At 37.5% G+C, this 17104-nt stretch overlaps 1 protein-coding gene across 1 annotated transcript in view; it reads left to right on the plus strand.

Moving 5' to 3' along the window:
- cfap46 (cilia and flagella associated protein 46) overlaps positions 1-17104 on the plus strand; it is a 196688-nt gene that overhangs the window by 118732 nt on the left and 60852 nt on the right. Inside the window, exons 34-40 of the mRNA XM_073027519.1 lie at positions 916-1068; positions 3740-3940; positions 4997-5103; positions 7282-7464; positions 7737-7872; positions 9849-10046; positions 15758-15946. Of these exons, the coding sequence (XP_072883620.1) occupies positions 916-1068; positions 3740-3940; positions 4997-5103; positions 7282-7464; positions 7737-7872; positions 9849-10046; positions 15758-15946 (1167 nt within the window). The remainder of the gene's footprint in view (positions 1-915; positions 1069-3739; positions 3941-4996; positions 5104-7281; positions 7465-7736; positions 7873-9848; positions 10047-15757; positions 15947-17104) is intronic.

A 17104-nucleotide genomic window follows, 5' to 3' on the forward strand; every position in this document is an offset into this window, starting at 1 on the left:
TTACATGTGTCAAATGCACATTTATGATGAGGTTCTAAATGAAACCCAGTTTTAATTGTTATCCGACTTAAAGGAGGCATTAAGCTCAGTGCCACTATTTTTACCTGCCAAAGCAAATGCAAAAGTACAAGATTGCATTCTCGATTTTATGATTGTTGATTGGGTTCGAGTCATAACATCAAGAATGCAGTGCCATGTTCTAATAAATAGTTGAAACTTCAAAAATTTCTTCCTCCCACGTTCCAAAGATGTACAGTTAGAGTTAAAGTTAATGAGTTGTGGGCCAGAAGCATGGTGACATTTATGGGCTGCCCTAAGCACAATCCTTGGACTGTGTTGATTGATAACACAAAATGATGCATTTCACTGTTCTGATCTACAAATAAAGCTAATCATTAAATTTGTTACTATTGCTGGGAAATGATGATCCTGATGAATGGATTATCTTTCATTTGCTAGACATGAACAAAGCAAGGTAACCACAGTAAACTGGAGCCAAAGACTGCAGATGCTAAATGTCCTGAGTTTATATATCATTCTTTACTTTTCTTTGAGGCAGTCACAGTCTATGTTTATTGGATATGGATCCACAGTGCAAATTTGCAAAATTACTCAAAAGAAATAAGCTTTACAAAGCATTTTTAATTCAAAAGTGCAGATAGGAACTGACAATGGTTGCTTAAAATGGTGTGTTACAATCCTCAGTGCCAAACCTTTTTAACGTGGGCAAAATGAAACCAGTTGTTTGACATAAATGTTTGTAGCTAGGGCGTTCAGATATTTCACAAATATTTTGTGACACTTACAGAAACTAGACACAAATATACTAATCAGTGCATTGAAAACAGTCTTTGCAGAAAATTTACTTCCATGGTGAATAGTATTTTCAAAGGAATTTTATTTTTTTAAATATAGAACATGCAATTTTCTGCACCTGTGTTAACCAGAAAGAAACTGAGTGGTGTTTGTGTGATGGATATGTGGATCAATAAAGCAGAAACCTTTTTGCAGCTTGAATTTCACCAACCTGCCAGAGTTCTGTTATCAGAGACCTGCAAATATGCAAAGGTTAGTTAACTGCCTTGTCATGGATGATTTAATGTTGTTGCTCACAATTTCTGGTAGAAATTAAGGTCATGTAATAAATCAATATTATCATTTGTAGTAAAGGTATTTTTTACCTTCGAAGCTACAGCAGAACCATTAAAAGATTGATAGAAATTGCAAATGGAAATATATCAAAAATTTACTTTCCAGTAGTAATTTTCATATATATAAAAATATATTTTCTAAAATGCAAAGTGAAGACATAAAACACTGGATCCTGACTTGGGAAATTATACAAAAAATGAAAATGAAGTCAATTCTGGCAGGTGGGCTAGCAGAGGTCAATGGAGATCTCAAAAACGTCTTTTGCATTATAAAGAAGTTTTTAAAATGGAGAGATAGGTTCATGTTTCTGTTGAGGGGTTTCTAGAGGGTTACACCATACCAGGTATATTAGCAGCCATTATGGTAAAGCAAAATTACATGATAGTAAATAAATTACAAGAGAATTTGGCTGGAGTCTCTGAAGAAACTGAACCATTGCAATATGAAAGTGTAACACTTTCATTTTCTGCGAGAAAGGAAATCAAGCAATTATGGGCTAATATCTGGAATGCATTGCCTGAAGTGATGGTGAACGTTAGCTCTTCTGGGGTAGAGGCGCTCTGGACACGAGGGATGTTTTGCACTTGAACCAGATGGGTACCAATATCTTGGTGGGGAAATTTTCTTTTGCCACTTGGTAAGGGATGAGGTTAAACTAGACTGGCAGGAGTGGGACTTGAGAAAAGACAGGGGTACATGCAGCAACCAAAGTGTGTAAGCTTTGGATTTAGGAATTGGGATAGTCATGTTTACAGTATAAGAGCAGTGCTGCTTTAAATTGCATCGATTTCAATGCATGTAGCTTAACAGGTAAGGCAGATAAACTGAGGGCACGGATTACTTCTAGGGACTGGGATATTGTGGCCTTAACCTAAGTGTGGCTGAGAAAAGGACACGCCCGGCAACTCAATGTTCTGGATGCTTTAGGCAAGACACAGGAAGAGATGGAATGGTTGTTGCCTTTCATATAAGGGAGAACATAACAGCAAAGCTTGTAGAGGATATTTTTGAGGTATCAATTAATGTAGCCATTTGGGTAGAACTCTGAAATAAGAAGGGTATAGCCACATTGATAGAGCTGTATTATAGACCGTCTCTCAAAAAAATAGTCAGTGGGAACTTGAGGTGCAGATGTGTTGAGAAATTGCATGCTGTTGTGTTAGTAGAAGGGTTGACCCATTGGGTGATTTCAGTTTTCCTGGTATCCACTGGACAATGGTTTGGATGTGGCAGAATTTGTGTGGTGCTTTCAATGTAGTTTCTTCATGCAATATATAGGGGAACCTACTTGGGAAGGAGCAAGTTTTGACTCCCTCTTAGAGAACAAGACAGGCCAAGTAACTGAAGTCCCACTTGATTGGTCCTATTCTCCTCGAGACATGCTGCCAGCAAACCCTAGCCTAATCATGTGACAATTTACAATGACTTATTATATATTAACGGGTATGACTTTGGACTGTGAGTGGAAACCGGAGCACACAGAGGAAACTCATGTATTGCACGAAGAGGATGTACAAACTTCTTACTGAGGACGTTGGGATTGAAGTCCAAACTCCAATGCCCCGAGCTGTAATAGCGTCACACTAACTGCTTCGCTAGAGTGAGATGGAATCAAATCTTTTCTTTTCACTTGAGGGTGTAAAATTTTTGGAGTTCCCTCTGCCATAGGGTTGTGAATATTCAAGATTAGAGTCAATAGGCCTCTAAACTTCATAGGAAATGATTTGCGAATGAGGTAGCATAGTACATCTGTCATCAAAAGTCATGACCTTACAAAATAGTGGAGCAGCCTTGATGGTTTTTTTTATCTGTTCTTGATCTTCCATCTTAAGTTTTATATTTATATGTTTTCAACTGCTCAACTTCCTGGATTATTATATTTATATTTTTATTTACACAATACTGTGCAAATGTCTTGGACACATATAGAGATGTACAAAAAAGCTGGATGAACTCAGCAGGTCAGGCAGCATCCGTTGAAAGGAGCAGTCAACGTTTCAGGTCGAGACCCTTCGTCAGGACTAAAGAAGGAGGGGGCAGGTGCCCTATAAAGAAGGTGGGGGGGAGGGTGGAAAACCAATCAGAGGAAAGATCAAGGGGTGGGGGAGGGGAAGCAGGGAGGGGATAGGCAGTTCCGGCAGAGAAGGAGTACCAGGGCGAGGTTTGGCATGGGTGCAGAAATGCTCAGCTCTGAGACACTGGGCAAGGTAGCTTGATTCCAAGTAATTGTTTTATTGATCATTACATAATGTCTCTCTGGTGCTTCCTGCTCTCTCCCTTCTCCCTTCCCCTTTTCCCAACCATTCACCTCTCCCTGTCCCTTCCCATTTTCAGTCCACCATAGAGAACCATATCAGAATCAGGTTAATTATCTCTCACATATGTCATGAAATTTTTTTTTTTCTGATAGCGGTACAGTGCAATACATAAAATTACTACAGTACTGTGTGAAAGTCTTAGGCACCATAGCTATATACAGTATATGTCCCTAAGACTTTTGCACAGTAACATTTACTGAATTTCTGCAACTTTCACACATAATACAGTTAAGATTTTAAGAAAAAACCTGCTCTATTTTCTAAACTAGGAACTGGAGAACAAAGAAGCTTTGGCAAATGCCTTTTATCTTCTGGCAGTTCTAGCTAACTATGAAAAGAATTTTGGTCAGGCGAAACAGCTCTTAAAAGAAGCTCAAGACATTGGAGGAAATGAATACTTCTGGTACAATGTTATTACTTGTCTAGTGAATGCAATTCTTGGAGAGAATCTCGAAGATTCGAAGGAGGAGGTAAGGAAATAGTTTTAGCCCCATTGTGCAAGAAACAGATGATTAAGAGGAAGCACTAATGAACTGAAACAATTCAGGCTTCAAAGTTCAAAGTAAATATCAAAGTACCTATACTGTATGTCACCGTATATCAACGCTGAGATGCATTTTCTTGGGGGCACACGCAGTAAATCCAAGAAACAAAACAGGATCAATGAAAGACCATACCCAACAGGATGAACAAACGATTAATGTGCAAAAGCAAACAACCAATATGTTTCAGCTATTATAAGAGATAATATCATTGTTTTCAAATTTATACCATTAAAGACTAAGAATGAATCTTATAGATTTTATAGAATGAATTTTGCTATTTTTTTGCTGGTGTAAGTTTACTTCCAAACACCAAGCATTTGATGAAAATACTGGCTGTGGTGACTGCAGAGAGCTTACTTGTAGAGTAAGAAAATCAGCCTTTTCAGTCCAATGAGTTTGCATCAGCCACTAAGCATCCAATTTTAGTAATCCTATTCCAATCACTGTTTATTCAACCCACCTTTCCATCAACTTACCACAGGCTCAAAGGTGGGGTGGGCTTTACCCACAATGTTCCAAAGCCTCAAGCTGTACTTGTTTGATGAGAAAATGTAGTTTTAATTGTGTTTTGTACAATGCTTGTTTGTTCAATTTGTATGGAAGATAGAAATTAAAAGAAGCTAGACATCAATGCTTTGTTTTCACTGTGAACTGCTTACATCACAGTGCAAAGTAAATAAGAAATCTTGAGCCTGGGCATTCCTAAATCATCTTGCTAACTTGACAAGTCCTGAGGAGAAATGATATCTGCAAGATTTATCTGTCTGCCATGTCTATTTGTTTGTAATGTACGTCTGTATATTTACCAATCTGCTTTTTATCTGTCCTACAACTTGTGTCAAGTTTTTAAGGTATTCATAAAATTAGATATGACATTTGTAATTTTGTCTGTCTCTGCCTGGATCTTTGGGAGTAAATTTGAAAAAGCTGTACCAATGATGTTAATATTTATCTTTTTAACTTGCATTGCTATATTCCCAGGCTTGTAGGATCTTAAGACAGGGAATTGGAGCATACAAGACTGCTTTAGAAGAGACACCAAATCGAGCTTCAGTTCTTGAATTTCTGATAACTTCAATGGAAGCCAGGTATTGCACAGTGAAAGAAAATAGTGAAATGTCATTGATGTTGAAGCAAATTAATAGAATCTATCAGAGTGAAGTGTTTATTAAGACTGGTGGATTGGCTGCTTTTCTCTAAACCGTTCTCTGATTAATGTTTCATATTAAATTATTTAAAGATAGGGACATGAATCAATAAGTTAATTATGAGCACAGTATATCATTACATTGTGGACTTTGTGTTCTGCTATTTACAGTTAAACATCTTTTATATTATTTAAAAAGAAAAATGAGCTAGGAAACGATTCTTGTGATATCTTTTCTCCAGTCTCTCAAGTCTACATAACTCAATGTTATAACCACTTCCGCACTAAAATTTATTCAAGCATTTCTCGTCTTTCCCCCTCCCCCCCCCCCCACTGGGCAAATACTTGTGACGTTATTTAATTAGTCAAATAAAATGACTCAAGTTATTTTAGTGATTTCCTCACTAGCTTTGTGCTGAAATAACTTAGCCCTACTTTACATTAACTTAACTATGTCTTTTAGAGCTTGAGGTCACACATTTTAGAGTTGAAAACTGCTACTTCATGATTCAATGATTCCTAATTTCAAGCAGCTCCAGCTTCTTTCATCTATTCCCATAAAATTAACATCAGATGATAGCACACTTACTGAAAATGCTAGAAGTCTGAAATAAATATAAATTGTTGAGAATGCACAGCAAATCAGTTAGCAACTGTGGAGAGATACACACAAAATACTGGAGGAACTCAGCTGACCAGGCAGCATCTATGGGAAAAAGTACAGTTGACAGTTTTTCCATAGACGTTGCTTGGCTTGCTGAGTTCCTCCAGCATTTTGTGTGTGCTATTCGGATTTCCAGCATCTGCGGATTTTCCCTTTTTTGTGAACAATGGAGAGAGGTAGGATTAACATCTCGGGTTGATGACATCTGGAAAAACTGGAAGCTGGAAAAGTTAGAACTGGCACGTTTTCAGTTACAGAGGAAGAAGTGCAGTGCGGAAGAATAAAAGGGAAGGTCCATGATTGGGTGAAAATCAAACACAATGATACAAGTGGTGGGCAATTACATAGGCATGCATGAGTAATGTGTAAACAGCAGAAGATAAACTAAATCTAAACTTCACTCAGGAGGGAGCATTAAAACACAGATGTTGAAAATGTTTTGGAAGAGAGGAAGTGATTAATTCTATCGCAGTGGTGCTGGCTGACAGGATTGGTGGTCTGATGGTGGCTTGCATCCGTTCACATCTGCCAGATTATTGCCCAAGTATTTAAAGTCAAACTGCACACAATATATTTGTTACTTTGTTATATGCTTTAAATTTTAAGACCTGTTTGAATCCCTGAGAGTTTATTTTTCCCATTGTATCTCTTGACACAGTGGTGTCAAGAAAACAACCTCTCTCTCAATGTCGCAAAAACAAAGGAGCTGGTTGTGGATTACGGGAGGAATGGAAACGGCTAACCCTTATTGACATCAATGGATCTGGGGTTGACAAAGTGAACAGCTTCAAGTCCCTCAGCGTCCACATCACCGAGGACCTCACGTGGTCTGTACACACCAACTGTGTGGTGAAAAAGGCACAACAGCACTTCTTTCACCTAAAAACGGTTGAGGAAGTTTGGAATGGGCCCCCAAATCCTAAGAACTTTCTACAGGAGCATAATTGAGAGCATCCTGACTGGCTGCATCACTCTCTGGTATGGGAACTGTACCTCCCTTAATCGCAGGACTCTGCAAGAGAGTGGTGCGGACAGCCCTGCACATCTGTAGTTGTGAACTTATCATGATTCAAGACATCTACAAGGACAGGTGTATAAAAAAGGCCTGTAGGATCATTGGGGACCCAAGCCATTCCAACCATAAACTATTCCAACTGCTACGATCTGGGAAGCGGTAGCGCAGCATAAAAGCCAGGACCAACAGGCTCCGGGACTGCTTCTTCCTCCAGGCCATCAGACTGATGAACTCACACTGACGAGTGTACTCTATATTACATTGACTGTTCTATTTATTATAAATTACTATGATTGCACATAGCACATTTAGATGGAGACGTAACAAAGATTTTTACTCCTCATGTATGTGAAGGATATAAGAAATAAAGTCAATTCAATTCAATATCTACTAAATAAATTTTGTGTATACTATTCATTAAATTAGCTTTTCTGTTACAGGTTGACCTCCATTGAGATAGAATCCATGAAGGCATTAGGTGATATTAAATTAAAGAAACCTGACATTATGGAAAAGCTGATTTCTGCTTGTGTTAAAATGGAACATTATTCAAACATCATGATGCAACATGGATACAGAGAAGAATCAGTGGACTTGATGACAGAACATGTTGGTACACTAATGTATGTTCACTTTTATGTAATTTAATACATCTTCAATACTTGTGAGGAAAATAGTTACCACAGTCTCTTTATTTTGGTAGAATTAATCTCCGTTTTTACCTGACAATGCTCATGTCACGTTCCTCCTTTGATCAGTTTCCTCCTATCTTTTGCATGCTGTTAATTTCCCTTTTTTGAGAGGAATGTGCGGATAATGAAAACTTTAGTATTGAGTCAAAGCTTTATCTATTTAGTTCTGCATCGTGCTTTATTGCAACTTTCTTTTCCTAAAGCATCATCGCTAAATGTAGTGAAGAAGAGGAGAAAAAACATGCTCATCTGTTGGATGCATATGCACTGATACAAAAGGCCATCTGGATTGAAGAAGATGCTTTCAATGACGTGATGAGATTGTTACCACTCAAAGCGGTAAAAAAAAAGAACCAAAATTGAAACTGAATGAATGAAAACAACCTCAGCAAGAGATATGACAATATGCAAAACAGTGGGTTTATCCTGAATAGTAAAGTTTTTACTTTAGAGTCATAGAGCCATACAGCATGGAAATAGGCCTTCAGCCATCCATACTTTAACAAGATGCCTACTTAACATAGTCCTATTTGCCCAGGATTGGCTCATATCCATTAAACCTTTCTTATGTACCTATCCAAATGTTGTTTAAGGTTCGGAATTGTAGCTGGCTCTACATCTTCCTCTAGCAGCTCATTCCATATACTGTATACCAACCACATATATTCCATATACCAACCAAAAACCGCACTCCATATGGAAGAATTTACCTGTTGGGTCACTTTTAAATCTTTAATCTTTCCCTCCTACACTCTTCTGACACTAGATAATTTCACTGTTGTCCATTCATGTGATTGTTGCAATATCGGACTCATGGTTCTGGTAGATCCAATAGTACTCAGCATTAACGTGTTTTCAAATCATTCCCATTACACTTAACAACAATATCTTGAAAATCAAGCCTCATGGTTTCAGAAGCAAAATATGATCTGGAATTATCCAGTGTAAGCTTGTGCCATGTTACAAATGCTAAGCATTTTGTCTAGAGGATTAGCAACTGATCTTGCTTGTATAGTATATTATATTTAGCAAATGGTTTGCTACATGAGGACTCCTAATTCTGATCCCAATCTTAAAAATTCAGACATTTTGAGTATTAAGGGATGAAAAGTCATAGAAGGGAAACATTATGGAACAAGTCCAGCATGGTATCCTGAGTGAGGAGAGTTACTCAGATAAGAGTTCTGGCCACTAACATAAGAAATTAATTAAGAATTAATTCAATTAAGAAATTATTTACTACAAACACTGGGCTACAACCTTGGTATGACGAGGAGCTAAAAATTCCTGTATTTAAGATCTCCAGAAAAGAGAATGCAGACTTCTTTGGTGAAGAGTATACATTTTTATCTTACAATACAATATGTACGTAGATGCATATAACAAAATTGTTCCGTGCATGTTTCCCAAAAATGAATACACACACCATAAACTGAAAAGCAACAGAACTACAACTGCTGGAAATTTGAAATAAATAAAAATTGATGGAAATTCTCTGGATATGTGGAATGAAATCAGAGCTAATGTTGCATGTTAATAACCTTTTGCAAGTTTATGGACCTGAAATGATATCTCCCTTTGTCACTTCACATATACTGACTGTCCCATCAAATATTTCCAGCATTTTGTTTCTACTTCACTCAGAATCAACATGTTAATGATATATTTTACGGTTCATCCCTCCAAATATCTACCTCTATTTTTCATTTATGCCAAGTTAAAGTTCATTTTATCATTATTTCCATAACCATTTTTACATTTTTGGTTACCTATAGTATAAAGTTATGAGAAAAGTAGAAAACAGATGACCTTTAGAGTCAAAATGCTCTAATGGACATGAGTAGCAACACTCCAAGGTGTGCAGCTGGTATCTGCTATTCCATGATTTAGAAGTTCACAGTACACGAATGCAGAATCAGATCATCATAATGATTGGAAGTTGTCTTAATTATTAGTTAAAGTGTCTGAATAGCTCTCTTTGCCTTGTAAGACTAAGCAACTGCCCTACATAAAAGATAAACCTCCTGTGCCATTTATCCCTAGCCCTCTTCCTTCCTGCCCCACTTATGATGTCCCAACTCCCTTTTAATCACTCAACCTGCTTGCCCTGACTTTTGCAACCTGACCTTTATTCTGATTCTGAGTGAATGGACATCTTGCACAACAGAATATTGTAGCAGTGAATCCTCAAGTCAACTTTTCATTGGCTATTAATGCAACCAGTTTTATAATCTGTTATAAATGCCATACAATATTTAGGCCATACCATTTTGTATTATTTTTCTTAAGGATATTTTGTCAATGTTTATTTTCAGATGACAGGTGTAAGTTTACCTTTAATGAGAAAGCTGGCCTCTCTTAAGTTAACTTTTGTACAATTGGTTTTGGACATGCTTGAACTAATTACCGCAAAAGACAAAAAGGAAGCTGAATCAGCAAAAAGCAAACGATTGCTACAACTAATTGTAGAAGAATTTGTTAGTTGCACACCTGATTACACACCTGTAGAAAAGGTAATTTAAATACTGTTTATATCATCTTTTTAGTAGTTTTAAATACGATGCATGGAAAATGTCACACAGTTTTTGTATGTCTTAAGGTTTAGCTAAATGCTGATCAAAAACTGTAAATTTAAAGTGAGAAATAAAATGATCACTCTTCATACTTTTCTGAACTTAGCAATGCACATGTTTTTATGATAGTAGGCAGGAATCATTTAATACATTAGATATTTGCTCATGTAGCAGAAATTAGGAACTTTTTATAATGTACAAACAGTTTAGAAGCTGAATGCAACTTAAGAAATTGTACAATGCACTTTCAAATATAATGCTGTGTTTCAGCATTCACAAGCTGAATAGAGGAGTAATTCATTTAAATACAAGAACAGGAGCGGCAGCAGGCCTGACAGAATCTCGACCGAGTCTTTTCTGTCATTTAGAATTATGACTGATTTGATAAAATTTTATCTGATCACCATCATCCTTCATTTCCTTATTGTTCAAAAAATCTTTCAGTTTCAAGTTTTAAAATATTGTTTTGACATTTTCCACAACTATACAGTGTGGGATAGAAAATTCTGAAGATTCAGAAACATGGGAAAATAAATAACCCCTTCATTTATAAATGACTAGCCTCTTATCCATTCTACTGTTTTCGATTTCTCTAAAAGGTGTATTGCTCTTGATTGCATTAACTCTGTCAATCTTACATTCTTCAATGTTGTCACTTCCATTCCTCCTAAAATCTATTTAGTATAGATGCATTCTGCTCAATATATTTTGATAGATCAGCTCCATCATTCTAAGAATTATTCTAAGGATCTTTCGTAATGCTATCTTCAAGGCAAGTATATCATTCCTTAACTAAGGAGAACAAAACTACAGGCAGTGCTCCAGGTGTGGTTTCACTAAGATTGTACAGTTACAGCAGGATTTGTGTACTTTTTGTACTTTATCCTTGCAGTAATCACCAACATCTTCTTTACCTTTGTATTTGTTTCTGCTTTTTATCCATCTGTATTTAAAACTTAAGCAATGCTTTGAGATCAATTTTGCTTGTAATAGAGACTTATAGCATACATTTAAATCAAATGATCATTCAAACATTAGACACCGTAGCAACCACACACCAGTGTTTATATGACTTTCATTTATGATGAACTGATTTAGTTCTAGGATGGTTAACAGCAATACTACAATGTCCTTGATCATACTGTGAGTTAGGTCAAGGGCTTTGCAATGTAAGCATATAACTATTATGTTGTCCTCCTTGTTCATTTTAATCACCTCTTTGTTTCATGATTTAAAATTAACCTGAGATTCTTAGTCAAGATGCTCTCGTTGCTCTTTAAAGTTCAGATGAAGTCTAGCAAGAACAGCAATAAAGAGAGCAAAAATAAGGCTGTGATGCTTTTAAGATTAACTAGAGGGAGACACTATATCATATCAAAAGTAATGAGAGAGAAAAAAAACATTCTATAGTCATGCTGTTATGTGAACACAGTTACAGGTATTGGTATTCTGAATCTAGCAGAATAGGGACAGATAATTGAATTTTGCTACTTGTTTCATTTAACTAAACCAGACTTGCGCTAAAATTCTTAGGAAGGATATGATGTGAGTATTATTCTAGTATTTAAGTAACTTACTTTCTGTAATGAGTGAAGCATAGCTATCCCTCTTGAATGCCAATTATTTAACAGCAAAGACTTGCACCTTGTGTTGTTAATCCATTCTTTATTACAATCTTTGATACAGTACATCATTTCTGGTTCTTTATACCTGAAGCATGCAAATAGCCCCTTATGTTCTCCCAACAGTGATCTGGTTACCCTGGTCTCTTGCTCGTGCTGTAAAGAGTTAAGAAACTTCAAGGGTAAAAAGACTCTGATGGAAGTTATATTCAAGCTTCCAAACAGTATATGGGATACAAGTCACAGCGGGAGGCAGAAAAGGCACATGAAAAGGGCGATAGTATGATAGTCATAGGGGATTTCAATCTGCAGGTAGTTTGGGAAAATCAGGTTTGTGCTACATCTCAAGAGAGGGAATTTGTAGAATGCCTACTAGGTGGTTTTTTAAAGCAGCTTGTGGTTGAGCTCACTAAGTGAAAGACAATCTGGATTGGGTGTAATGTAAGAACCAAGTTTGATTAAGGAGTTTAAGGTAAAGGAACCCTTAGGAGACAGTGATCATAATATGATAGAATTCACCCTGCAGTTTGAGGAGGAGAAACTGAAGTCAGGTGTATCAGTCTTACAGCAGAGTAAAATGAGTTACAGGGGAATGGAAGAGGAACTGGCCAAAGTTGATTTGAAGGGGACATGAAAAGGGATGGTGGTAGAGCAGCAATGGTTGGAGTTTCTGGGAACAATTAAAAAGATGCAGGATAGATACATCCAAAAGATAAAGTATTCCAAAGCAAGGATAAGACAATTGTGGCTAACAAGTCAAGGATAGCATAAAAGCAAAGGAGTGGGCATATAATATAGCAAAAAAAAGTCAGAAGTTAGAAGATTGGGAAGTTTTTAAAAATCAACAGAAGGCATCTTAAAAAGCCATCAGGAGAGAAAAGATGAAATATGAGGTTAAAGGAGTATAAAGAGTAAAGGAGAGGTGAGGCAAGGCAAGAGATGGCTGGAAAGAAATGTTGCAGGTAGTAACTGGAGACAAAGAAACAGCAGATGAACTAAATGAGTATTTTGCATCAGTCTTCACTGTGGAAGTCACTAGCAGTATGCCAAAAATTTGCAAGTATCAGGGGGCAGAAGTAAGTGTAATTGCTACCATTAAGGGGAAGGTACTGGAAAGGTGAAAGGTCTGAAGGTAAATAAGTCATCTGGACTAGATGGACTATACCCCAGAGTTCAGAATGAGGTTACTGAAGTGATAATGGAGGCATTAGTGATGATCTTTCAAGAATCACTAGACTCTGGAATGTTTTGGGAGGACTGGAAAATTGCATATGTTACTTCTCTCTCTAAGAAGGGATGGAGGTAGAAGAAAGAAAATTATAAACTAGTTGGCCTGACAAGTGGTAGGGAGGATATTGTAGTACATTATTAAGGATGAGGTTTCAGGGTACTTGGTGGCACATAATAAAATGTTCCAAAGTCAGCATGATTTACTTAAGGGGAATTCTTACCAGACAAATCTGTTGGAGTTCTGTGATGAAATAATAGACAGGATAGACAAACAACAGTCAATATACATTAAGCAAAATAATGGAGGAACTTAGCAGGTCAGGCAGGATCTATGGAAATAAATAAACATTTGACATTTTGGGCCGAGACCCTTCTTCAGGACTGAGAAGGAAGGGGTAAGTGCCAGAAAGAAAAGTAGGAGGAGGGAAAAGAGGTTAGCTGGAGGGTGGTAAGTGAAGCTAGGTGGATGGGAAAGGTCAAGGGCCGAAGAAGGAGAAATCTGATAGGAGAGGAGAGTGGACCATAGGATAAAGAGGAGCAGGGGTTCCAGGGGAAAGTAATAGGCAGGTGAGAAGAACTAAAATGTCAGAGTGGGGAATAGAGGAAGGGTTGGCGGGAGAAATTAGTTTACTTGGATTTTCAAAAGTCATTTAACAAGGTGCCTCACATGAGGCTGCTTAACAAGGTAAGAGCCCATAGTATTACTAAAAAATTACCAGCACGGACAGCAGATTGGCTGACTGGCAGGAGGCAAAGAGTGGGAATAATAGAGGATTTTTCTTGTTGGCCACCGGTGACTAGCAGTGTTGGGACTGTTTCTTTTTATGTTATATGCCAGTGATGTGGATGACAGAATTGATGGCTTTGTGGCCAAATTTGTAGATGATACAAGGAGTGGCAAGTAGTTTTGAGGAAGCAGGGGATCTGCAGAATAACTTGGACAGATTGCAAGAATGGGCAAAGATGGAATATAATGTAGTGAAGTGTATGGAGGGAGAAAATTTTTTTAAAAATCAGAGGTGCAGAGGATCTTGGGAGTCCTCATGTAGGATACTCTAAAAGATTACTGGTTGAATTGGGGGTATGAAAAGCAAATGCAAACATTCATTTCGAGAGGACTAGAATATGAAAGTAAGGATGTTAATGTGAGGCTTTATAAGGGATTAGTCAGACCATATTTAGAGTATTATGAGCTGTTTTGGGTTCCTTATCTAAGAAAAGATTAGTCATTGGAGAGGGAACAAAGGAAGTTCATGAGAAAGGGTTAATGTATGAGACGTGTTTGATGACTCTGGGCCTGTGTTCACTGGAGTTTAGAATAATGAAGTGGGGGTGGGGGGGAATCTTATTGAAACACGGCCTCGATAGAGTGGATGTGGAGAGGATGGTTCCAATAGTGGGGACGCTAGCAAGAGGGCACAGCCTCAGAACAGAGGGGTGTCCATTTAGTATAGAGATGAGGAGGACTTTCCTTAGGCTGAGAGTAGTGACCAGTGAAATTAAATGCCACAGATGGCTGAGGAGGCCAAGTCATAGTTTATATTTAAAGCAGAGGTTGATAGGTTCTTGATTAGTCAGGGCATGACAGGTTTCGGGAAGAAGGCAGGAGAATGGGGTTAAGAGGGATAGTGGATCAGCCATGGTGGAATGCCAGACCAGACCCGATGGGCCAAATGGCCTAATACTGTTCCTATGTCTTATGGTCTAAAGTTACACTTGCCTTTGGAGAATATTATGGAATCAGCTTACATACTCCAGCTAACTCAACCATCAAAGTAAAGACCCTGTGCATTGGCAGGAGGTGCTTGCATTAAGGGTGTTACATTGAGTTTGGAACTAGCTAACAAATCCAATCCATGATACTGTCAGGCAGCATCTATAGAGGGAAATGAACATTTGATGGTTTGGGCTGAGACCCTTTATAAAGACTGGCAAAAAAAGGGCAAAGACCAGAATAAATGTGAGGGTAGGATGGAAAAGGGGGAGGAGCACAAGCTAACAGGTGATAGATGAATCCAGATGAGAGGGGAAGGTAGGAAATTAGGGGACAGTGTAAAAGGGAATACTGTGAGAAGTTAGGAGATAATAGGTAGAAGAGGCAAGGTCTGAAGAAGGAGGAATCTGATAGAATCACTTGCCAATTTGTGCTCCTCCCACTACATCCCACCCTTTTATTCTGGCTTCTGCATTCTGCCTTTTTTTCTTTTCAATTCCGATGAAATTCTGACTGTTCATTTCCCTCCATAGGTGTTGCCTGGCGTGCCGAGTTTCTCCAGTGTTTAGTGCATGGTGTTTTTTTTTAAGGCTAAGACATGATTTTTGTGATTTCTAGTGGCCAAGACATGTCAGTTGTAATCGCTGTTGGCAACTGTCATGTTTTAACAGAAATTAGGATGAAAACCTTCCTAATAATTTTTAAGAGGTATATTTTTCCAGGTTTATAGTTTTTATGTGTCCTTTTGGTTAGTTATTATTGCTAAAATATCTCTGAATTCCAATTTTCTGACAACCTACTAGCATAAACAACCTACTAGCATAAATAATGTGAGTAACATAAACAATTTTGTTCTTCATTCATGACATTGATAGAAATCACATTAATTGTATGAGCATGTTACTTATTAACAAAATCTTATATTGATGGATAAATGTATAAAATGCTGTCAAAGAATAGGCCCAAGAAATATTGCTTTGGTTATGTATTTGAGATTTTATAAATTATGGTATCTAATAATCACAAATTCTAATGTTATTTTTTGTGAATTAATATAACGTTGCCCAAATTTTATTTTTGTTCAGCAATGGATGGCTGTTTCTAAGTCATTAGGACAAAAAGCTTTGGCTCAGCTTCAGAGTGCATATAGCCTCAGCAGTGGCTCTAAAGAGCTTAGAGCCAAATGCCTGTATCTAACTGGGAAATGTCTTCGTTTGTTGGCTGTCCAGATAGACCCAATTAATCCAGGCTTTGTTTGGGTTCAGGACACCCTGGTAAGATTTATTTTACTTCCATTTTAACACTTGTGGATTTTAATCTCTTTAAAATACTGTAGTAAAGGTGTTATTACTATGTACTGTCTTTATATTGGAGGAATTCCTTTTATTTCTGTACCTATTTTGCAGAGAGTTTATTGCATTTGTTCACCAATGTGTTAAGAATGGGAGGTGTTTAAATGCTATATGTGTTTTTGCCTTTAGCAATATTGCAAGCAAATCTGAGACCCCCATTCTGGGTTGGTGACATTATTATTGCTATCTTTTCCCTGCTGATCCATCCACTAATTACCATTCATCTATGTTCCTTAGTTTCTGATTCCTCCTCTGACAGGTGATCATTCCATGATAACCATGTCCTCAGATAAGTTTATTTACCCTGATTAAATCATTTCTCAGGCTCATTTGTTTTTTTTAAAAAAAAAGCCCATTTCAAAATTATAGACTTGAAAAGCACAGAAACAGGCCCTTAAACCCAACTCGTTCATTCTGACCAAAGTGCCTTCTTGAACTAGTGCCATTTGCCTCCATTTGATCCATATCATTCTGAAGTTCTCTTATATATAAACCTGCCCAATTTTCCTTTAAATGTTTTAATTGTACCCACTTCTACTGCCTCCTCTGGCAGCTTGTTCCATGTACCCACCAAACACTGTGGAAAATCTTGCCTCCACCCCATTTTCCTTTAGGACTCCCCCCCCCCCCCCCCCCCCACCTTAAAACAATACCCACTACTTACAGAGTTCCGTACCCTGGGGAAAAATATGATTGCAACCTTCACTTTATCTATGCCCCTCAATTTTATAATTCTTGATAAAGTCACTCTCAGCCTTTCTTGCTCCAAGAAAACATTCGCAGCCTATTCAGTCTCTCCTCATAACTCAAGTAATTCAATCCCTGTATTTTTTCTCACCCTCTCTAGCTTAATCACATCATTCCTGTAGTATGTTGACCAGAACTACAAGCAATATTGCAAGTGAGGTTTCACCAATGTTCTGTACACTGTTCTGTCAATTTGTGTCCTTTATTTCTCACTCATTCCAGCACTGTTTCAAACTGAGAAATAGGAACATTCAAGTCTCATCCTGTATTCTTCAATAGCTACAAATCCAAATAAGGGGCCCAATATAGTTAATGGCTAGCACATTCAATTCT

The sequence above is a fragment of the Hemitrygon akajei genome, chromosome 23 (genome assembly GCF_048418815.1).
Source record: "Hemitrygon akajei chromosome 23, sHemAka1.3, whole genome shotgun sequence".
Lineage (NCBI taxonomy): Eukaryota > Metazoa > Chordata > Chondrichthyes > Myliobatiformes > Dasyatidae > Hemitrygon > Hemitrygon akajei.